This window comes from Felis catus, chromosome B3 (assembly GCF_018350175.1).
Source record: "Felis catus isolate Fca126 chromosome B3, F.catus_Fca126_mat1.0, whole genome shotgun sequence".
In the NCBI taxonomy this organism is placed as follows: domain Eukaryota; kingdom Metazoa; phylum Chordata; class Mammalia; order Carnivora; family Felidae; genus Felis; species Felis catus.
This window is the reverse complement of record NC_058373.1, coordinates 20109399-20134423: the sequence shown is the minus strand read 5'-3', so window position 1 is coordinate 20134423 and position 25025 is coordinate 20109399. Positions and strand designations below refer to the sequence as shown.

The 25025-nt window shown below is 38.6% G+C and overlaps 1 protein-coding gene across 14 annotated transcripts in view; it reads right to left on the bottom strand.

The window, feature by feature from the left end:
• Positions 1 to 25025, bottom strand: part of TJP1 (tight junction protein 1) — a 370447-nt gene that overhangs the window by 240030 nt on the left and 105392 nt on the right. For 3 of the 14 annotated variants that reach the window (XM_045058908.1, XM_023254994.1, XM_023254995.2), the window contains exon 1: positions 6828 to 7015. The exons of the other annotated variants lie outside the window; for them this stretch is intronic. In XM_045058908.1, coding sequence (XP_044914843.1) covers positions 6828 to 7000 — 173 coding nt within the window. In that variant the 5' untranslated portion in view covers positions 7001 to 7015. Of the gene's footprint in view, positions 1 to 6827; positions 7016 to 25025 lie in introns of those variants that run through there. 14 annotated transcript variants of the gene reach the window in all.

The following is a 25025-nucleotide window of genomic DNA, read 5'->3' as shown; positions in this document are numbered from 1 at the left end:
AGAAAGGACTTGGATATTAGAGACATTCCCGCCTCATCAGGGGAACCTCTATGACTCATGAGGGGGCTCTGTGCCACCCTGGGAGAAACAACATCCTATAGGGCACTTTTCAGTCATGTTGTACCTGTTTTCAGTCATTCTTCATTTCTAGACTGTCATGTCCCTGCTCAAATGTGTTTTTAACCCTAACCACTGGTATAAGTAAGACCTGATTTGTGACTCTGGGCAGGTCAATGACCTCATCTGTAAAACTGGGAAAATACAGCACCTACCTCACAGGGGTGCTACAGGTTAATGAGAGGATGCTTGGAAATCACTTATGCTGGGCCCAGCAGGCACTAAGCTCAATGAATGGCAGTTCTTATTTGCACAATCTGATTACTGGACAACTGTTTGAATGAGTGAATTGAGGGCTGCCTGGGTGGCTCAGTCTGTTAAGTGTCTGAATTCGGCTCAGGTCATGATCTCAAGGTTTGTAAGTCTGAACCCCGTGTCGAGCTCTGTGCTGACAGTTCAGAACCCGGAGCCTGCTTCAGATTCTGTGTCTCCTTCTCTCTCTGCCCCTCCCCCACTCACACTCTGTCTCTCTTTCTCACAAAATTAAATAAACATTAAAAAAATTTTAATGAGTGAATTGATGTCACATGGCCTTCAATAATTACTGAATCAAATAACCAAGAGAAATATATTTAGAAGCCTGAAGAAAATGAAATGATACTCTTTCTCCCCCACTAAGATCCATATAAATATTCCTAAGAGCACTCGATGCAAAAATCAAGACTGACAACAATATAATTATTGTGAAAATATTTTTCACATGTCACATAAAATAGACAGGAGTTAACAATTTTTTGGGCTTCACACCCACTGGAGAGCAAGGAGCTGGCCTTGGTACCTGTACTGGATTGAATGGTGCCCTTTCTCTCCACTCTTCCTAAAGCCAGGAACCTGTGAATGTGACCCCATTTAGAAAAAGGGTCCTTGCAGATGTAATTAAGTCAAGGGTCTCAGGATGAGATCATCCTGGATTATCCAGGTGGACCCTAAATCCAATGACAAATGCCCTTAGAAGAGGCAGAAGAGGAGGAGACACAGACACACCAAGAAGACTATGTGAAGATGTAGAGATGGGAGTGATCTGGCCGCAAGCAATGCCTGGAGCCCCCAGGAGCTGGAAGAGGCAAGGACTCTTGCCAAGAGCCTTCAAGGGAGCATGGCTCTGAAGACACCTTGATTTCAGACTTCTGGCCTCCAGAACAGAGGGAGAATAAATTTCTGCGGTTTTAAGCTAGTGAGTTAGTGGTAATGTTGTAGCAGCTCTAGGAAATACAGCGCCTTAGTGCTTTCATCACCAGCAGTTATAAGAAGAAACCCCCCAAAGGAAGCAAGCTGAGCAAACTCACACCCACCTCAGGCAGAACTAACAGGCCTTAGTTCCGGGCTCCTAAACAGTAGTGATTCAGAACCAAACACTGCCAACAGTCCTACTTCCTAAATTTCTTGGAGAAGAGGGTTTTTGCAGATGCCACTAATGCAGGTCTGGCTGTTTTTCTGCTTTAGTGTCCATTTAAATTGTGTGTAAATATAATATTCCTTAATGGATTTGCAGAGTCAATGAGAAAGAAAGATATGGCACAAAAGGAAGCTGATGAGCACAAAAGGTCAAACTAGATAGAAGTGTGGGGCCAAAACACTGAAACATTCAGCCCTACCCTTTACTTACACTAGCATAGGCTTTGCAGGCATGCAGTTTTTCCACAGAGACTGCAAAAATTTAAACAGAACACAGATAGCATATAAGCTTTCAGAAGCACCTTCATATAAATTCTTATACATAGCACACCCAATGATCATAGTATGCCCTCACATCTTGTAAACAGCTATAAGCTATTGCATCCCAAGGTCTGACAACCATTCTGATGTCTGCTATTGGTTCCCGCCCACCACTCAGGAGTCATAACCCATATCTACATATCTTCTTGCTACGTAAAGGTACGTTCTGTCTCAATTATCCATGTGCAGTTGCTCTGATACTAACAAAATGAAATGTTGATCTAGAAAATAAATTCCAGAAGATATAAGATAGATGGATCAGGCAGCACAATATTCTTCAACTTAAAAAAACCCACAAAACTATATATGTATGTTATATTTAACAATACCATCCACTTGGGGCACTTGGGTGGCTCAGTCAGTTGACTGTCTGACTCTTGATTTCCACTCAGGTCATGATTTCACGGTTTGTGAGATCGAGCCCTGCATTGGGCTCTATGCTGACAGCACAGAGCCTGCTTGGGATTCTCTCTCTCCGTCTCTCTGCTCCTCCCCCATGTGTGCATGTGCACTCGCTCTCCCTCTCTCTCTCTCAAAGTAAACATTAAAAAGTACCATCCACTCTAGAGTTTCTGTAGCATATGCTCTTCACTTTGCCACTGCAGAAACTACATTAGTATTTGCAAACTCACATAACATTGAGCAGAAATTCTGACATGCTCATTTAAGATTGTGGAAAAGTTAAACAAAATCCCCCTGCCTCTTCCAGGCCATCTCTTAGTAAGATGGTTTTTAATGCTGGCCCCAGTTCACTGCCAGCCTGAAATATGAATCTCCAGAGTACTAAACTATCTGAATTTTATTTTCTCGTGTCCTCTCCTCACAAAATGTATTGGGGAATATATGTTCAGAAGAGGCATTCCAGTGATGAAAAAGAATAAACCTAAGTTTCCAGATTTGGTGGCCAAATGATGCTAATATTCATGTCTAATAGCTCCTCCAATATTATTCCCACATCTTAATTTTTACATTTAATATCAGAAAAATTTCCTTCCCAGTTATGCATTATTAAGAATTCATTCATTCAGGAGCTCCTGGGTGGCTCAGTCAGTTAAGTCGGACGACTTCGGCTCGGGTAATGATTTCATGGTTCATGGGCTCGAGTCCCACACCGGGCTCTGTGCTGACAGCTTGGAGCCTGGAGCCTGCTTTAGATTCTGTGTCTCCCCCTCTCTCTGCCCTTTCCCCACTCATGCTCTGTCTCTCTCAAAAATAAATAAACATTAAAAAAAAAAGGAATTCATCAGCAAAGTCACAGGATAAAAATTTAATGTACAGAAATCAGTTGCATTCTTATACACTAATAATGAAGCAATAGAAAGACAAATAAAGAAATTGATCCCATTCACAATTGCACCAAGAATCATAAAATACCTAGGAATAAACCTAACCAAAGATGTAAAAGATCTGTATGCTGAAAACTATAGAACGCTTACGAAAGAAATTGAAGAAGATACAAATAAATGGAAAAACATTTGTGCTGATGGATTGGAAGAATAAATATTGTTAAAATGTCAATACTACCCAAAGCAATCTACACATTCAATGCAATCCCAATCAAAATCGCACCAGCGTTCTTCTTGAAGCTACTAGAACAAGCAATCCTAAAATTTGTATGGAACCACAAAAGACCCTGAATAGCCAAAGTAATTTTGAAGAAGAAGACCAAAGCGGGAGGCATCACAATCCCATACTTCAGCCTCTACTACAAAGCTGTAATCATCAAGACAGCATGGTATTGGCACAAAAACAGACACATAGACCAATGGAATAAAATAGAGACTCCAGAAGTGGACCCACAAAAGTATGGCCAACTAATCTTTGACAAAGCAGAAAAGAATATGCAACGGAAAAAAGACAGTCTCTTTAACAAATGGTGCTGGGAGAACTGGACAGCAATATGCAGAAGAATGAAACTAGACAACTTTCTCATACCATTCACAAAAATAAACTCAAAATGGATAAAGGACCTGAATGTGAAACAGGAAACCATCAAAACCCTAGAGAAGAAAGCAGGAAAAAAACCTCTCTGACCTCAGCCGCAGCAATTTCTTACTTGAAACATCTCCAAAGGCAAGGGAATTAAGAGCAGAAATGAACAATTGGGACCTCATGAAGAAAAAAAGCTTATGCACTGCAAAGGAAACAATCAACAAAACTAAAAGGCAACCAACAGAATGGGAAAAGATATTTGCAAATGACATATTGGGCAAAGGGCTAGTATCCAAAATCTATAAAGAACTCACCAAACTCCACACCCGACAAACAAATAATCCAATGAAGAAATGGGCAGAAGACATGAATAGACACTTCTCTAAAGAAGACATCCAGATGGCCAACAGGCACATGAAAAGATGCTCAACATCACACCTCATCAGGGAAATACAAATCCAAACCACACTGAGATATCACCTCATGCCAGTCAGAGTGGCTAAAATGAAATCAGGTAACTATAGATGCTGGAGAGGATGTGGAGAAATGGGAACCCTCTTGCACTGTTGGTGGGAATGCAAACTGGTGCAGCCACTCTGGAAAACAGTGTGGAGGTTCCTCAAAAAATTAAAAATAGATCTGCCCTATGACCCAGCAATAGCACTGCTAGGAATTTACCCAAGGGATACAGGAGTGCTGATGCATAGGGGCACTTGTACCCCAATGTTTATAGCAGCACTCTCAACAATAGCCAAATTATGGAAAGCGCCTAAATGTCCATCAACTGATGAATGGATAAAGAAATTGTGGTTTATATATACAATGGAATAATACTTGGCAATGAGAAAAAATGAAATATGGCCTTTTGTAGCAACGTGGATGGAACCGGAGAGTGTTATGCTAAGTGAAATAAGTCATATAGAGAAAGACAAATACCATATGTTTTCACTCTTATGTGGATCCTGAGAAACTTAACAGAAGACCATGGGGGAGGGGAAGGGAGAAAAAAAAGTTAGGGAGGGAGCCAAACCATAAGAGACTCTTAAAAACTGAGAATAAACTGAGGGTTGATGGGGGGTGGGAGGGAGGGGAAAGTGGATGATGGGCACTGAGGAGGGCACCTGTTGGGATGAGCACTGGGTGTTGTATGGAAACCAATTTGACAATAAATTTCATATTTAAAAAAAAATTTTAAAGGAATTCATTTATTCAATATGTATCTTTTGAGGACCTATTTTGTATCAGAAACTAGTTAAAGGGAATTTAGTAATGAATTGAACAGACAAAAAGCCCTGCCCGCATGCAACTTAAATTCCAGTGAGGGGTGGGAGAGGTAAGAGGTATGAATATTAAGTAAAATTTGAAGTGGATTAGATATTGGTAAGTGCTCAGGAGAAAAGCAGAATGGGAGGGTAAGACAATTAGTGCTGACTTCTTTTTTCTTCCTGTATACCATCAATCTGAAAAGCCATCTTCAAATGTTACCGCTTCTTGCTTCAATAGAGACACAGTCTTCATATATTTGCTAAAATATTTTTCCATGCTTCCACGGACTTTTCCTTTTTTTGTTTTCCTTTTCCTTTCCTTTCCTTTTCAGCAGCTCCACACCCAACACGGGGCTTGAACTCAAGACTGTGAGATCAAGAGTCACATACTCTACCGACTAAGCCAGCCTTTCCATGGACATTTCTTAATCACTGCTAACTTTTACCAGCCAGCCTAGTCTTCGATGTGCTGTCGCTTGCTGTGCATCAAATTAAAATACCTTTTGCAGAATAAATCTCTCTTTTTTTTTTTTAAACACATGGGAGTGGGGCAGTGAGGAAGACACTAGTATTCAGTAAGCACACATTATTCATCCAGGCATAGTGGCAGTGGCAGACACTCTGTATTCAGTATCTCAGTTGATCCCGGTATGACCCCATGAGGTAGATAGCATCATTCACACGGTACACACCAAGAAACAGATACTCCAGTGACTTGTTTAAGGTCACACAATAAGTGGCACAGCTGAAATTTGAACTTCGCTGCCCATGCATTTTTGTCTTACCTCCAAAATTCTCCGTTACTGGGATTCTTTTTTTTTTTTTTTAACTTTTTCTTGGTTGCTCAATCTTTCTATTCCTTGGATCACTCTTTCATTTCGTCTTTGATAGCAGAAACTACTTTTCTCAAATGCCTAAAAGTAGCCTCACTTCCTTTTCTCTATAACCTTGAAATTAAATTCAAATTGAAGTGAGTAAATTTCTATGGACCACAAATTTTAAAATTAAAATAGCCACTTGAACACCAAAATTTCTGGTATAATTTTTCTATAGTCCCCCATCCCTTTTCTGGACTATTTCTTTCGTGACAGAACCTTACACTTCAGTCTCTAGGCAATGGAATGCCAGGGCAGCACACGGGGATTCCATATACCACATTTTAACGCTAATAGAATGCAATACAATCCGATAGATAATCAACTGTGTAAACCAGATCTGGAAAACCTCCAAACGTTTTTCTTTTAAGGGCGATCTTTTCCCGTTACCCCAATAACAGTTTCCAGGTCAGAGGAACTGGAACGCGTGCAGATAAAACGTAGTCCCCGATAATGCAATTATAATCTCGCAACTTACTCCCCTTACGGTGGGAGCGGCTCGCCCTTCACTCTGTACCCACAGCAGATGGATTTTGAGAAATAACAGAAAACACAAACAGAGCTAATACATTGCCGGCTACCTCCAAGGGAGCGTGGCTGGAAATTCTGAGCCAGAAGTGGCGGGGATGGGGCTGAAAGGACAGTCCTGGGCGGGAGACCGGTGCCCGGGTGCCCGTGAGCCTCCGGGTCCCCGCCCCTCCCTCCCCGCAGCGCGCCGCTCTACGTGTCACGGAGCACAGCCGAGGGTCGCGGCGGCACGAGCTCGCGTGGACCTGGGACGAGGCGGCGCTCGGGCCCCACGGGCTCCGAAATGGCTGCTGCGCTCCCCGCTCTCGGCGCCCGTCGGGCCCGGCCGCCGGCGGCCTCGCTGCCCGCCCGCCCCGGCCCCGACCCGCGTCCGCCGCGCCCGCCGCGCCCTCACCACAGCTTTCTCTTGAGCGGCAGGAGGCTGCCGCGGTTGGAGGGGGTGACGCCGATGGCCATCTGCAGCACCGTCAGGTATTTCTGGTACTTCATCTTGTCCCCGCTCCGCTCGCGGGCAGGGCCCCGCCGCCGCCGCCGGCGCCGCAGACACAGCCCCTCCAAGCGCCGCATAGATCAGCTCTGGGCCATCCGCCGCCGCCACAGCTCCCGCCGCTCCCGCCGCCGCGGCCGTGCGCGCCCGGCTCCCGCTCCCGCTCCCGCCGCCGCCGCTCCCGCCGCCGCCGCCGCTGCCTCCTCTGCCGCTACGGCCGCGCGTGGCCGGGGCTCCCGCTCCCGCCGCCGCCGTCGCCGTGCGTGGCCCGCCGCTCCCGCCGCCGCGGCCGCCGCCGCCGCCGTGCGTGGCCCGCCGCCTCCCGCACCGCCCCCTCCGCCCCCTCCGCCCCTCCGCCCGGCCAGCGCAGTCCCCGCGTGAGTCCTGGGCGGGCGGCGGGCCTTGTGGGACTCCCTGTCCCAGAGCTCAGGAGCGGCCCGGTTGTCGCCCCCGCCCACTGGCGCCTCCTGGCCCTGCGCCGCGAGTGCCTCAGTTTCCCCAGCGGCCGACGGGAACTCGTTTTCAACCGTGTAGAGTCTAAGAAAATCCCATGACAAGCTTTCAGGACAGAAAAAAAAAATTATTTTAAATTTATAGTTACCAGTTAATGGTTGTAACGGAGCGGGGACAAGATCATTTACGGGTTCTAGCCTTAAGTGTTTGAAGATTTTGTTTACATAAAATGCATCTCTACAAAATGCATGTATGTGTGTGCATATACATACTATAATGTGATATATACATGCATGCACGTGTGTACATATACGTACTATAATGTGATATATACGTGCATGTACGTGAGTACATATACATACTATAAATATATTATTATATACATAATGTACGTAGCATATATATGCAGTCCTAGCTTGCACGGTTGTTTGAAACTGTGAGAATGTGAACCATGCAAAACTATCTTAATAATCAATGGGAAAAATTAAGATCGTTTCGTGATCTTTAAAAATTTTGTCAAAACGTTCCAAACTCCCTTCACTGATGGTTGTAAACGTATAAAGAAATGAAAGGGGGCGGGGGGAAAGAAAAACTAATCATTTAATACCCTGTAGTTTGAAACATTAAAAACGTTGATAATTAAACTTATTTCTTTGTGAGGGAAACTTATCAAGAGTAATTTGAATAATGCCGGTCTTCTCCTGATAGAATTGTTAAATACCCAGAAAGCATCTTGTCTGAGCCTTGGTAATGCATTATGTTTGGATCACTTTCAACATTTCATCCTCTATGCTTTCAATGTTGTGAAATATAGGAGTTCCTTTAACGTGTCATTCTGGGACATCCTTATTCTTTTTATCACAACCACTTTCCTCCTCCTGGTTCATATTCAGTAAGTTCTTCTGGCTGCAAATCTAGTCTCTGGAAAGACAACCATGTCAGTATTTTGACAGTAGCCTATTTTTTTTCTATAATACCATTTATATTCCATTCAAATTTCACTTCACTTTCATCTTTATCATTTTTTTGTTTCTTTGCTGCACTATCACTTTTGTTGATCAATTCTCTCAGTTACCCATTTTTATACAATGCTGCATGGGTTTATCACTGGGAAAAAAGGAGGCAACACAACTGCACACTTTGCTGTCATTACCTAAACTGTATAACAGGTGTGCAATAACCAATAACTGACAAACTTTGAAAGAACTGCTCTGATTGCTCATTGATCATGGTGCACATGTTATTTACATAGTGATTTGTGGACTAAGGAGCTACCATGCAAGGTTTATGCATTTTCTCACACTTAATATGCTATGATAACTGAAATTTGAACCATATTGTGGAACAACTGGTGTTATTTAAGCCAGAGTAGCTAACATCCAGCATATCTGAACCTGTAAAGCAAGGACTGCCTCTGTGTATATGTGTGTGTGCACGTGTGTGTGTGTATAACATGTATGTATAAAGAGTACAGATAACAAGTACCTGTGTACCAGGAAGAATTATCAAATGTTAATGCCCTCCCTCCACAGTACATCCCTCTTGTACCTCTACTTAAACACTACATTTTCAAGTTAATTAGCATGTAAGAATATTAGACCAAAACAGTCTCCTTCTGGGGGCTCCCAACATGATTTCATAGTCACTTTGGTAGGAAACCTAGTCTGAACCTACTTCACTTTTATTTATCCAGAAGTTTCGTCTCTCACATAAAATGAAGAATTGGCAGATCTTTGACATTTCAAATGTATCTCCACACACGGAAGAGGACCTGGGAGCCAAACTTTGAAAAAGCGTCAGGGTCTGTACTTATGTATTCATCATTTTCTATGGCTTTTTGTACCACCTTCTCATATTGCTTGTAAGACATTTGATGAAAATACCGCGCTGTACTCAAGGATTTAGACAACTAGAGGCTGAGGGGATCAATTCAGGATATGAAAGACAAAAATAAATCTGGTAGAAGCACTTCCAGAATGGCAGAAAATCTGCTTCTCCATAAAAAGGGAACACTGGCTATAATTGTCAAAATCAACCTTCTCAGAACTTGAGAAATTAACCAAAGGCTTGCAACTATCTAAAAAGGACATAGACATGAAAAACTATTGAGTTTTGGTAAGAACAGTGAGCTTTCTAGCATTTGACTTGCCCAATTCCCATCTCCTCTCCAGCTGAATGGTAGCCTTGTATACCAACAACAATCTTATAACTACATTGGTTTTTAAAACAGGTATACTAGCAGCCACTGGAGGTGACATAATGGGTTTAGAGCTCCTCCAAAACCCCATCCTCAGAGAACTGTCATTATTTGACTTGTTGGCAGCACCTTGAAAAGCTCCATTCATAAAGCTTGTCTTTATTTGACCTGGCTCAGAACTCACTTTGTGCAAACAGCTCTATTCCTAGGGCATTTGTTCAGAAACAATCAGTAACAATTGTTTAACATTACAGCTGCCTGAGGTAGTGAAACTAGTTGGGGCTAACAAGAGACTAACCCCCCCCCACACACCCAAAATTAAAGAACAAATGGGGAATGAAGGTCTGTGCACATGTTCAGGAAACACCTGATAAGGCCCTAATCTCTGACATCTGGCTGACCTTGAGGTTCAGTGGCAAGCAGAATGTGAAGGCCAGGGAAGAGATGTAAACTATTTATCAAAATGTTGAAGGTGTGTTCTGACACACACACACACACACACACACACACACACACACACACACACACCCCTTCTCAGCAAAGGCTGGGACACTTACTGGTTCAAAAACATTTAAGGAAATCTCTAATACTTGGTTGACACTAAACGCCCGAGAAGAAATTTTGGCTGCCAAACATGAAGAAAAATACAGACTTTACAGAATTAGCCCAGCAGAGTTACTGAACAAACAAAACAACAACAATCACCACCACCACCAAACCTTGGAGTGGAGCAGGAAAGATATAATTTCTGGAGTTGCCGCATTCTATTATTCAAAATGTCCAAATTTCAACAGAAAATTATAGGACTTCGAAAGCAACAGAAAAATATGGCCAGTATTGGGGGGGGGGGGAACAATAGAAACTGTCCTTCAGGAAAATCAGGCATTAGACTTATTGGACAAAGACTTTAAATCATCTATTATAAATAGGTTCACTAAAGGAAATCATTTCTTAAGATTCATAGGGAAGTCTGAGAACAATGTCTCACCAAATAGATAATATAAAAGGAGATCGAAATTTTTAAAAATTAAAAATTTTGGAGTTGAAAACTATAATGAAATAAAGTATTCATTAGAAGGGCTCAACAACATATTTGAAATGGCAGAGTCAATGAATTTGAAAATAAATCAATTGAGGTTATCTGGTATGAGGAACAGTAAGAAAAAACAATGAAGAAAAAATGAACAGAGCCTCTGAGAACTATGAAGAACCATTAAGCATACCAACATGTGCATAAATTCCCAGAAATAAAGGAGAGAGAAGGGATACAAAAAGTATTTGAATAAATGACTGAAAAATCCTCAGATTTTATGAAATTATATTAATCTGCACATACAAGGAACTCAAGTAATTCCAAGTAGGATACACTCAAGGCAGTCCACACCTAGACCCATAATAGTCAAATTATTGAAAGCCAAAGACAATGAGAGAATCTTGAAATCTGCAAGAAAAAGCAACTCATCACATACAAGGGATTCTCTGTAAGAGTAATATCTGACTTCTCATCAGAAATCATGGAGGTCAGAAGGGAAGACATTTCAAGGACAGAAAGAAAAAGACTATCAGTGAAGAATTCTACATCTAGCAACATAGCCTTCAAAAATGAAGGAAATAAAGGCATTGCCGGACAAAAACTGACAAATCATCACCAGCATACATGCTTTACAAGAAATACCAAAAGAGTCCTTCAGGCTGAAATGAAAGGATAGTAGACAGTAACTTGAATCTGCACAAAGAAATAAAGAGCACCAACTGCATAGTTGAATATAAAAGAAAGTATAAAATATTTTAATATTTTTTATTTTTAAAATATTTTAATTAAAATATTTTTATTTGGAACTTTTTTCTATATGATTTAAAAGACAACTGAATATATATTTGTAATGTATAAATATGTAATTTGTGGGGCACCTGGGTGGCTCAGTCAGTTAAGCACCCAACTTTGGCTTAGGTGCAAGTCCTGCGTTGGGCTCTATGCTGACAGCTCAAGCCTGGAGCCTGCTTTGGATTCTGTGTCTCCCTCTCTCTCTGCCCCTCCCCCTCTCAAAAATAAACATTAAAAAAATAAAAATGTAATTTGTATGTAATGTAATGGCTACCACAAAAAAGGTTGAGAATGGAGCTATATCGGAGCAGTTTTCGTGTACTATTGAAATCAAGTTGGTACTAATTCTGCTTAGATTATTAGATTATTTTAAATTAAAAAGTTAATTGTATCTGTAGGACAACCATTAAGAAAATAACTTTTTAGAATATAGAAAAAGGGACAAGAAGAAAGTTAAAATGGTACATTTGAAAATATATAGCACAAAAGAAGGCAGTAGTAGAGAAATAGAAGAACAAAAAGGACCTAAGACATGTAAAAGAACATATAGCAAAATGGCAGCCATAAATCCTACCTTAATCAGTAATGACTTTAAATGTGAATCACTAAACATTTCAATCAAAAGACAAGAAATTGGCAGAATGGATATGAAAGCATAATCTAGCTGTATGCTGTCTATGAAAGACAACTTTAAGGACACAAATGTGTTGAAAGTAAAAGGGTGGAAAGAAGACATGTACCATGCAAAAAATTTTAAAAAAGAGAGATGGAGTGGCTATGATAATATCAAACAAAATAGACTTTCAGAATAAATTGTTACTAGACACAAAGAAGAACCTGTATGCTGACAAAAGGGTCCGTCCATCAAGAAAACATAACAAGTAGACACATATATTTATGTAACAACTGAGCACCAAAATAGCAAAAGTTAACATTATTGAAGGGGGAAAAATAGGGAATTCAACAATAATAATTGAAGATTTCAATACCCCCACTTTCTGTGATGGTCAGTAAGGAAATAGAAGACTTGAACAACACTATAAACCATGTAGACCCAGTACATCTGTACCACACCCAACAGTAGCAAAAATACACATTCTTCTTGAGTGCACATGGAACATTCTATGGGATATATTATACATTCAGCCACAAAAAAAGCCCTTAATAAATTTTAAAGTGTTGAAATTATATGAAGTATGTTCTCCAGCTACAATGGAATTAAATTAGAAGCCAGTAACAGAAGAAAATTTGGGGATTCACAAATACGTGGAAATTAAATGAAACACCCCTAAATAACCAATGAAACAAGGAAACCAGGAGAGAAATTAGAAAAAAAAAACTCTTCATGAATAAAAAAAGCATAGCATAAAACTTAGATGCAGCCAAGGCAGTGCTCAGAAATTTTTAGTTTTGAACACAATATTGAAAAAGATGAAATAGCTCAGATTTACAGCTCACTCTTCCACTTTAACAAATTAGAAAAGAAGAGTAGACTAAACCCAAAGCGAGCAAAAGGAAGGGAATGATAAAGAGTACAGTGTAAATAAATAAAGACTAGAAAAATGATACAGAAAACCAATAAAACCAAAACTTGGCTCTTAGAAGGGATCAATAAATGTTTAGACAAACCTTTTACTAAACTGACCAAGGAAAATAGAGACGACTCAAATTATGAAAATTGGGGATGAACAAGAAGATATTATTACCAATCTTGCAGAAATAAAAAGTTTTATAAGGGAATACTCTGAGTCATTGAATGCCAATAAGTTAAATAACCTAGATGAAATGGAAACATTCCTAGAAAGACCAGACTACCGAAACTAAGTCAAGAACACAGAAAATCTGAAAAGAACTGTAACAAAGAACAAGATTGAATAAAAAACACTTCCCACCAGAGGAGAGAGGTTATGTCAGTGTTGTTCACTGTGGTATCTATAGTACCCAGAACAGTGCCTGGGATATAGTAGGCACTCAAATATTTGTTGAAGTTGAGTGAGAACATGAATGCAAAGTGAAAGACTGCATGACTTTTCATAAGCCTATTAGTTTCTTAAAGAACAAGACAAGGTACTTGTGTAGTTTTGTATAGCTGGAAATCTGACATTGTTTTACAAATCCAAGGAAATAAAAATTTGTTGTTAGTTCTCGGAGGATAGCCAGTGCTTCAAAGGAAAATGAGGGGACTGATCCTATGAACCTATGCAAGGTCCAAAGAAGACCTCCCAACAAGCAAATTACCAAGGATTACAGTACTTGAACCTGTGGTCCACCTTCCTTTAAGAGTCTTTCAAAAATTTTTGACTGCTACCTCCAGTAGGAACCACATTTTAAATAATTACCAGCATACACAGACATGTATAGGTGTCCTAGTACTTGTGTGTGTAAGCAGGTGCTTACACACACACACACACACGCGCGCGCACACACACACACACACACACACACCTGAAGCAAAAGTTTCTGGAAACAATATTTACCTTACTACCTGGATTAAACCTTTCTATTCTCCTCAATTTCATTTTTTAAAGTGTTAATCACAACCCCACCCAATTTATGTTCCACATAATACTTTGCAGCAATGCCTTGTATAGCACTGCTCTAAGAAATGTCTGTGACTAATGCCATCAACAACCACAAAAAGTCAAAGCCCCCACCCCCCCCCCCCCGCCAATAGCATCTAGATTTATTGCTCTGTTAATCTCAGGTTAAGGAGACCCAATTTCCATCCCTTGTAAAGCTATTTGCTTCTGGAATGCCCTGTGAGGAAGCCCTCCTATGTCCTTAGCACCTTGTTGGAACACTCTCTTTAGCTCCTACCCTTGCTTGACATCCAGCTATCTCCTGAATCAGTGCTCCTTCCTGCAACCCTCTGCAGGTGTTTTCTCTTGAACCCCACATGCCTCAAGGAAGGTCAAAACGTGGGGTAAGTTTCCTCCTTGCTAGTACTACCTCTTTAAAACCTCTTCTTGCTCCTTCTCATACCAAAAAAACAAAACTAACAAGAAAAATCTAAAAGCTGGCCCCTCTGAAGTTTATGCTTGTAAATTATACCACCTTCTTCCCCCTCTTCTTTATCATCGTTTTAATGACTTCAACATCCATGTGAATGGACCATCAAACTCTTTGGCCTCTCAGTGCCCTGGCCTCATCTCTTTCAATGACATTTTCCCTGTTCCACATGAGCCACCCACTCCTGTGGTCTTACATTAGAACTGGACTCACAAACTCAAAAGCCACTAGGACTAGGCATTTAAAGCATTAAAGGAGACCAGGTGTTAGTCATCAGGGGGAGGTGGAACCTGGTGCTGCAGGGCACTTTTAGAAAGGAGCAGCCACTACCCAGTACTGCCAGTTGTTGTCATATGGAAATACTACACTAGTCTTTCCACTTCTTCCAATTCATGTCAACACAGATTTTCATGTGCTATCTCCTAAATCTTAAATATTAGCAATATGGACTTTCAGTTTTAAGATGGTGACATTAAAACATTCCCCTCCTTTCTTCCCTTGAAAATCAGTTCAAAAGTATAAGCCCAAGAAAGAGAAATAAAAATACCATCTTCAATGAAACTTGGAAATATTGGAAAACCTATCTCAGAAGTTGGAAAGCAGTGGACGAATAGTATATGTCTTAGTGGAAGGGAGAGGACAAACCTAAGTGGTTATCTAGGGCAATGTCATGGAGAAGCAAGCTCATTCTTACTGCAGAGAACTGCAGAGATGCAAAGGACTAAATTGGAGGGACCAGGAAGCACAGATGGTTGTAAATTGAGGGAGATGGGAAGCACTGAGAATAGGGTATTTATTTGAAAGCTGGAATAGAAACTGGCAGTTTTCTCTCATATCCTCTCCTACCCCATTAGTTAGGCAACTAACTACCTTTACCCTATCCTTCAGAGATGCAGGTATATTCTCTGGAGAGAAACTAGACAGTATAATCAGAACAACAGGGTAGACTGCCAGACTGAAAAGGGGGGGAGGGGCATCAGAAAGTCTGTATATTGAGGGGTGAGACATTGAACGCTTTTTTCCCCTAGCTCCAGAATGCTTGCAACTTCAGGCAAGAGATTTATTTATCCTCCCATGTGGATCATCAACAGTTTTGGTTAAATACATAGTTTATTGTGACTATTTAAAAATTGTTTTTCAGTGACGCTAGTATTGTACCATGATTACATTTCCTTTCTTATACAACTTTTTATTTTATGTGGAGTTAATAATTGCCTTGTTTTTCCATTTGTTTAATTTTCCTAGAGCCCATGGCTAGGTGTTCTTACATCTGTGACAGTAATATAAAATGCCTTGCAATACAGTTTTCCATACCCTCAGACTACACAGAGAGTTTATCAGTTTCATTTTTTTCCTGGACCCAGCACTCCTGGAGCCCTCTGTCCTGCTGCTCCGATCTCTACAGATTTTCTCTCTAGGCTTCTACCTAACTGTTGTCATGGTTATTCTCTTTATGTATCTCCCTGTTGGGTCTCCTGTATTCTAGACCTCATATCTTTCTTGGTTTACCTCCTTGTCTCAATGGATAATCTCTTCTAACAACTTCTGGAGGGAGAATAAGTGAGATCTAGATATTATGAGACCTTGCATATCTGAAAAGTTATGATTTTACTATCACTTACATTTATTATTTGGCTGAGTATAAAATTCTAGGCTACAAATGATTTGACTTAAAATTTTGGTTATTGCTTCATTGTTCTCTAGTTTCCAGCATTGCTGTTGAGAAATCCAGTATACTCTGTGTCCTGAGTACATTGTTTGCTTGTTTTAGAAGCTTTAAAGTCTTCTGTTCATTTCACTGTTCTAACATTTCATAATGATATTCCTCAGAGTGGGTCTCTGGTCAGTTACTGTAGCCTTTTCATTAGAAAAGTGTATGTTCTGTAGTTTTGTGGTATTTTCTTACATTATTTCCTAAATATTCTTTTCTCCATTCTTTTCTTTCTTGACTCTTTGTAACTAGCTTCTTATTAGTTGAATGTCAGATGTCCTGTTTCAATCCTCTAATTGTATTATCCCTTATTTCTTAGCTGTTGTGTTGCTTTAAGTATTCATTCTATACTCTGGGACACTTCTTCAACTTTATCTTTCAAACCTTTTACTGAATGTAAAATTTTTGCTATTACATAGTTAATATCAAAAACTTTTTTCTTGTTTTGTTTGATTGTGTGTGTATGTAATTTTATCTCTGTATGCATATCTTTTAAATATCTCTTGTAATCTCCCTGGGATATTAATTACAATTTATTCTTCCCATTTTCTATTATTTGTTTCAGTCTCTTTAGCTCATTTTGGAATATTTGCTCATATATTTAAAAATACTTGGGGCGCATGGGTGGCTCAGTCGGTTGAGCGAACGATTTCGGCTTAGGTCATGATCTTACGGTTTGTGAGTTTGAGTCCCACTTCGCGCTCTGTGCTGACAGCTCAGAGCCTGGAGCCTGCTTCTGATTCTGTGTCTCCCTCTCTCTCTGCCCCTCCTCCACTCATGCTCTGTCTCTCTCTGCTTCAGAAATAAATAAACATTAAAATTTTTTTTTAAATAATATTTGTCTCTTCATTCACATTTAACTATGAGGTATGAAAATCCTGATGGGATGGGTTATATTTACTGGTGGGTTTCATTGAGGGAAATCTTTATAATTTTAGATTCTTCTCTCCCCTCACCATAGGTCATAATCTATAGATAGATTTCTTCTCCAGGACACTTCCATTATCCAGAAAAGGAACCCCTAGAAGAGGGAAGTGTGAGAATACTAAAAATGTTCATGTGCTATAGCAGAAAGTAAGTAAATAATTGAATCAAGAGGTGGCAATACCTGCATATTATTTAGAAATAGGTAAATAAATACCTTTTTTAAAAAGCTTAAAATTGAATGGCTACCCTTAGGGAATGGAATAGAACAGAGTACTGGTAGAGGTAATAAAGCTTTTAACATTATTATACATGTATTGTGATTAAAATTTTTAAAATATTTTTAATCATTCAAATAAACTTTAAAACACTAACCAGATCTAATAACAAAGTAGCAGAAATGGAAATAAAGAAAAAAAGTTCCATTTACAATTGCACCAAAAATAATAAAATGTCTAGGAATAAACTTAACCAAGGAGGTAAAAAAAACCTGTACTCTGAAAACTATAATGATGAAAACTATAAATTGATGAAAGAAATCAAAAACAGCAAAAACAAATGGGACAATATTCTGTGCTAATATTTGGAAGGATAAATATTGTTAAAATGTCCATATTACCCAAAGTAATCTATAGATTCAAAGCAATGCCTGTCAAAATACCAACAGCACTTTCACAGAACTAGAACAAGTAATACTAAAATTTGTATGGAACCACAAAAGACTCCAGAGCCAAAGCAATCTTTAGAAAATAGAACAAAGTTGGAGGTATAACAATCCCAGGCTTCAAGATACACTACAAAGCTGTAATAATTAGAACAATATGGTAGTAGCACAAAAATAGACATGTAGATCAATGGAACAGAATAGGGAGCCCAGAAATAAACCCATGCTTATATGGTCAATTAATCTTCAACAAAGGAGGCAAGAATATGCACTGGGGAAAAGACAGTCTCTAAAATAAATGGTCTGGGAAAACTGGATAGCTACATGTAAAAGTATGAAACTGGACCTCTTTCTTTAAAAAAATTTTTTTTTAACATTTATTTTTAAGAGGGAGAGAGAGAGAGAGAGAGAGAGCACGAGCAGGTGAGGGGCAGAGAGATGGAGACACAGAATCCGAAGCAAGCTCCAGGCCCTGAGCTGTCAGCACAGAGCCTGATGCGGGACTGAAACCCAAGGACCATGAGATCATGACCTGAGCCTAAGTCGGACGCTTAACCAACTGAGCCACCTACGTGCCCCAGAAACTGGACCACTTACTTACACCATACACAAAAATAAATTCAAAATGTATCAAAGATCTAAATGTGAGACCTGAAACAATGAAAATATTAGAAGAGAGCACAGGCAGAAATCTCTTTGACATTAGCCTTCGCAACATATTTATGAATATGTCTCCTTAGGCAAAGGAAACAAAAGCAAAAATAAACTATTGGAACTACATCAAAATGAAAAGGGTTTCCACAGCAAAGGAAACCATCAACAAAATGAATATGAAAATGAAACCTACTGACTGGGAGAAGATATTTGCAAATAATATATCCAATAAGAGGTTAATATCCAAAACATATAAAGAATTGATACAACTCAACACCAAAAAACCCCAAATAATCTTATTTAAAAATAGGCAGAGGACCTGAATAGACATTTTTCCAAAGAAGATATACATATCGCCAAAAGACACATGAAAAGATGCTCAACATCACTAATCATTAGGGAAATGCAAATCAAAACCACAATGAGTTATCACCTTGCACCTATCCAAATGGCTAATATCAAAAAGACAAGAAATAACTAGTGTTGGCAAGGATGTGGAGAAAAAGGAACCCTCATGCACTGTTGGTGGGTATGTAAATTGGTGCAGCCATTATAGAAGAGAGTAAGGAGTTTCCTTATACAATTAAAAGTAGAAATACCAGGGGTACCTGGGTAGCTCAGTCGGTTAAGTGTCCAACTTCGGCTCAGGTCATGATCTCATGGTTCATGGGTTTGAGCCCTGAGTTGGGCTCTGTGCTGACAGCTCAGAACCTGGAGCCTGCTTGGGATTCTGTGTCTCCCTCTCTCTCTGCCCCTTCCCCACTGATGCTCTGTCTCTGTCTCTCAAAAATAAATAAAACATGAAAGAAAGAAAGAAAGAAAGAAAGAAAGAAAGAAAGAAAGACCGTATGACCCAGTAATTCCGCTTCAGGATATTCACCAAAGGAAAATGAAAACACCAACAAAAAAATCAGATATACACCCCTATGTTTATTGCAGCATTATTTACAATAGCCAAAATACAAAAACAACCTAAGTGTTTGTCAATAGATGAATGTCTAAAGAAAATGTGATTTTATGTGCACACACACACACACACACACAGTGGATGGCATATTACTCAACATAAAAAATAACAGACCTTGCCATATATGACAACATGGATAGACTTAAAGAGTATTAGGCTAAGTGAAATAAGTCAAACAGAGAAAGACAAATACCATATTTCTCTACATCATATGATGCAGAATCTAGAAATGAAACAAAAAAAAGCAGAAACAGACCTGTAAATGAGAGAACAAACTGGTGGTTGCCAGAGGGGAGAGGGATAAAGAGATGGGCAAAATGGGCAGAGAGGGGTGGTAGATATAGGCTTCCAGTTATGGAATGGATGTCATGGGGATGAAAGGTATAGCATAGGGAAGAGAGTCAATAGTATTGCAATAGTGTTATGTAATGACAGATGGTTGCTACACTTGTGGGGAGTATAGCATAACTGTGGAATTGTAGAATCACTGCTGTACACCTGAAACTAATGTGGCATTGTATGTCAACTATACTTCAATAAAAAGTAGTTTCATCAAGTAATATTAAAAACATAAAAACAGTTACATGCAAAAAAAAATCAGATTATGTTACTCCCCTACTTAAATACTTTCCAGTGTCTTTCCATTATACTTACAATACAATCCATATCCTTGTCTGCAGCCTAGGAGGAGGACCTATAGGATCTGGCTACTGCCCATTTGATCTCATCTCTTGTCCCTTCCCTAAAAAGTCACTATAGTTTTTGCTTGATGGCGTCCTTCTTATCCATCAAATATCATCTCTCCATAGATGCTGGCTCTGAGTACCCTATTTACATGTCTCCCTTCCTTTATATTCTGATAGGGAAGCCCATCTTTTTCCTTCTTATCGCAAACTTATCAAAGTCAATAATTCTCTTTTTTTAGTTTTTCATTTTATATTTGATTGTTTTTGTCTCTCCTACTAGAATGTAGTTTCATTAAACTTAAGGTGGTTTGTCTAATAGAAGACTCTCCTCCATAAAAACATGCTATGACCCCAAATGGCTACATCCTCATTGTGAGGGTATACAAGATTTAAACCGACCCTATATCCATGCTCAGGGGAAGTTATCTAGATGCTGAATAAACCTGGGCAAAAGACAACAAGAAAAAATATATCCCTCACATGAATGTGCAATCCAAATCACCTGGGTAATCTAAAGTAACTTCAAGTATGAATCTGGCTTAAAGTGGCCCCAGAGTGGTATGCTTTGGGTGCTTGGCAAGAGCAAATGCAAATATTTTTTGAGGAATGTACTAGGTCTTAAAGAATCACAAATGATTTTTCCAGAAAAGATTACTTACATACTTAGGAAACAAGTTACCATGAGTGAAAATCATGGAAACAACAAATAGCAAAGATAAGCACAGAGTCTTCAGAAATTGGTATTAACATACACAACTTGTGAAATAACTATGTTCACTGTGTTAAGAGAAATAAAAGAAAGGAAAAGAAAATAAAAGAAATAAAAGAAACAAGTGAGGAGAAGTATAAGAACAACATAATTTATGTAATCCCAAAGTATTTCCCCACACATTACTTCTACATTACAAAGGATGAAAAATCTGCCTTTACAGTGGCAAAATGTATCAATAATCTTAACTAAATCATCAAAATTAACATCACCAATAATGAGACAAATTGATATCATTTGCCTCCTAATTTGATGGAATGAAAAGGAAAGAACATCATCTCTGTAGTATTCATGCCAAAAATGTAGGAATTCTCACACATGTTAAGATGGCTACCACAAAACAAACAAACAAACAAAAGCAAAACAAAACAAAACGTGTTGGTGAGGATGTGAAGAAATTGGAACCCCTGTGTACTGTTGGTTGGGATGTAAGATGGTATATGGTGGTCCTCAAAAAATTAAATATAGAATTAACATATGATCCAGCAATTCCATTCTGGATACGTACCAAAAAGCAGGGGCCTGAAGGACTATTTCTACACTCATGTTCATAGCAGCATTATACACAATAACTAAAATGTGCTTCCAACCTATGTCCAACAACTGATGAATAGATAAGCAAAATGTGGTCTATACAATGGAATATTATTTGCCTTAAAAGGAAGGAAATTCTGACACATGATACAATGTAGATGAACCTTGAGGACATAATGCTAAGTGAAATAAGCCAGTCACAAAAAGACGAATACTATATGATTCTATTTATACAAAGTACTTAGAATAGTCAAAATCATAGACAGAAAATAAAATGATAGTGCCAAGGGCCGAGCAGAAGTGGAAAATAAAGAGTTCTTGTTTAACGGATATAGAATTTTGGTTTTACAAGATGAAAGAGTTCTGGATGTGGATGGTGGCGATAGTTGCACAACATTATGAATGTATTCAATGCCACTAAACTGCACACTCAAAAATGGTTAAGATACTAAATATGTGTTATGTATATTTTACCACAATAAAAAATTGGGGGTGGGGAATGCAGGAATTGATTCATGAAGGATATTCTACAAAACAATAGGCCTGTACTATTCAAAATTGTCAATATTATATAAACAACAAAAGGCCACAAAACAGCTTAATCAGTTGGCCATCCAACTCTTGATTTTGGCTCAGGAGCCTCACATTGGGCTCTGCACTGACAGCTCAGAGCCTGCTTGGGATTCTCCTCTCTCTCACTGCCTCTCCCCCCTCAAAATAAATTTTAAAAAACTTAAAAAAATAAGTGACAAAAGAAGTAAAAACAAAGGTACTATAAAAGATAATATTGGAATAATTGTCAAAATTTGAATATGAACTATATATTAGATAATAGTATCTTATCAATTTTAAATTTTCTTAATTTGACAATTTCACTATAGTTATAGAAGAGAATGTCCTTGATTCTAGCAGATACACACTGGAATATTTAGGGTAGGGTTGTTATCTCTGCAACTGACTCTCAAATGGTTCAATAACAATAATAATGATATGAGGAATAAAAATGACAAGGTATATTTGAAAAACAACCAAAACAACTTCTAAAAATAATACAGTGAAAACTGAAATTTAAAAAATGAATGAGGGTGCCTGGGTGGCTCAGTTGATGGAGTGTCCAACTCTTGATTTCTCCTCAGGTCATGATCCCATGATCTACAAAAATGTAGTTTGTCTCTAGCAGATTCTCAACAGAGAAAATTCTGAATCATATACAATAGTCAGAAGGGAATTTTTCCCAGATAATAGGTATGACAAACAAGGAATAAAGTGTATAGAAAGTAGTAAATATGTGAATGAATCTAAGAAAATATTGATTAAGGTCATGATCAGGTCATGGAAATGAGCCCTGCATGAGGCTCCATGCTGATTATGAAGACTGTTTGTGATTCTCTCTCTCTCCCTCTGCCCTTCTCCCCTGCTCACATGTGCTCTCTCTCTAAAAATAATTTAAAAAAATGGATGAGTTTAACAGAAAGTTAGGTAGCTAAAGAGAGAATTAGTAAACTAGAAGTAGCACAAAGAGAAAAAAAGATGGACAATATGAAAAAGCAATTAAAAGACATGCAAACTGGAATAAGAAGGTCTAACATGAGTAGAGCACCTGAAGTAGAGGAAAGGGAGACATGGGGCAGATGCCACATTAAGAGAGCTAATCTTGAGTATTTTCTAGAACTGATGAAATGACCAATTCAAAGTTTCAGATAGCCCAGTAAATCCCATACAGGATAAATAAAAAGAAACTTATACTAAGATACATCATAGTGAAATTGCAGAACACCATAGAAAAAGAGAACATCTGGGGCGCCTGGGTGGCTCAGCCGGTTAAGCGTCCGACTTCAGCTCAGGTCATGATCTCGAGGCCCATGAGTTCAAGCCCGGCGTCGGGCTCTGTGCTGACAGCTCAGAGCCTGGAGCCTGTTTCAGATTCTGTGTCTCCCTCTCTCTCTGACCCTCCCCTGTTCATGCTCTGTCTCTCTCTGTCTCAAAAATAAATAAACATTAAAAGAAAAAGAGAACATCATTCATAAGCCAGAGAAAAAAGAAGGCTTACATTCAAAGAAGCACCATTTAAATGGAATCTGGTCTCTCAACAGCAGTAATGGAAGGCAAAAGACAGTGGGATGATGTTCAATGTGCTGGAAGAAAATGACAACCAAAGTAGAATCTTATAGCCACTGAAAGTATCTTTTAGGAATGATGGTGAAATAAAGATATTTTCAGACAAACAAAAATAGAGAGTTTGTCCCTAACACATTCTTAACAGAGAAAATTCTGAATCATATATGACAGTCAGAAGGGAATTTTTCCCAGATAATAGGTATGAGAAACAAGGAACAAAGAGTATAGAAAGTAGTAAATACGTGAATGAATCTAAGAAAATACTTATTTAAAAAAAAAGAAATACTGATTAATAAAACAATAATAATAGTATCTTAAAGGGTTAAAAATAGTTGAAATATAATGAAAAATAATTTGTAAGTTTCAAAGTAGGTAAAAAGAATTAAAGTGCACTAAGTTTTATTATGAAGAAGGAAGTTAAACGACTTATTGAGTCTAGTTTTTATTTTGTTAAGTTAAACATATTACAATTTCTAAGGCAACTACTAAAATAAATGAATGGAATGCATAACTCTTTTTTTTCAATATATGAAATTTATTGTCAAATTGGTTTCCATACAACACCCAGTGCTCATCCCAAAAGGTGCCCTCCTCAATACCCATCACCCACCCTCTCCTCCCTCCCACCCCCCATCAACCTTACATAACTCTTAAACTACTTAAAGGGGACAACCTTGGTGTGACTAAAACATTTAGTAAATCCAAAATAAGAAAGGAGGAAAAAATGAAACCAATATGACAAATGGAAAGTACAAAATAAGTTTGCAAGATAAGTTTACAAAATAAATACAAATGGAAAGTACAAAATAAACCCAAATATGTATACAATGCCAGTTACGCCTTTAGGAATGGTGCAACATCTGTGGCTTAATTACGTTTCATGTAAATGAACTAAATGCTCCAGTTAAAAGATAAAGTCTTTCAAACTTGATAAAAACAAATTCTGTCTTATGCTGTTTATAAAAAACATATCTTAGAAATATAAGGATTAAGGATACAGAAAAGTTGAAAGTTAAATGATTAAATAAGACATGCGAACACATTCTCAACCAAAGAAAACTATAGCTATTTAAAAGTATATATTTTTATGCCTGGGTGGCTCAGCCAGTTAAGCATCCAACTCTTGATTTTGACTCAGGTAAGGATCTCACAGTTTTTGAGATCAAGCCTCATGTTGGGCCCTGTGGTGACAGCATGGAGCCTGCTTGGGATTCAATCTTTCCCTCTCTCTTTACCCCTCTCCCCTCTCTCTATAAATAAATAAGCAAATAAATATATGTATTTATTTATTTAAAGAAAATAAGATTACAGCAGTAAAGAAGGTCACTTTGTGTTGATAAAAGGAACTACAATTTTAAATTTGTGTATTTCCAATATATGCCCTCAAGATATATAAAGCAAACAATGACAGAACTTCAAGGAGAAGTATACAAATATTCATGCAATAGATGCAGTGTTTTTTCATACTACATCTCTTAGTTACTAGTAGGAAAAGCAAACAAAATATCAATAAATTCATAAAAGATTTTGATAAGATAATAGCCTGACATAGTGAGATCTCCACATAATGATTGCAAAGTACGTATTTTTAAGC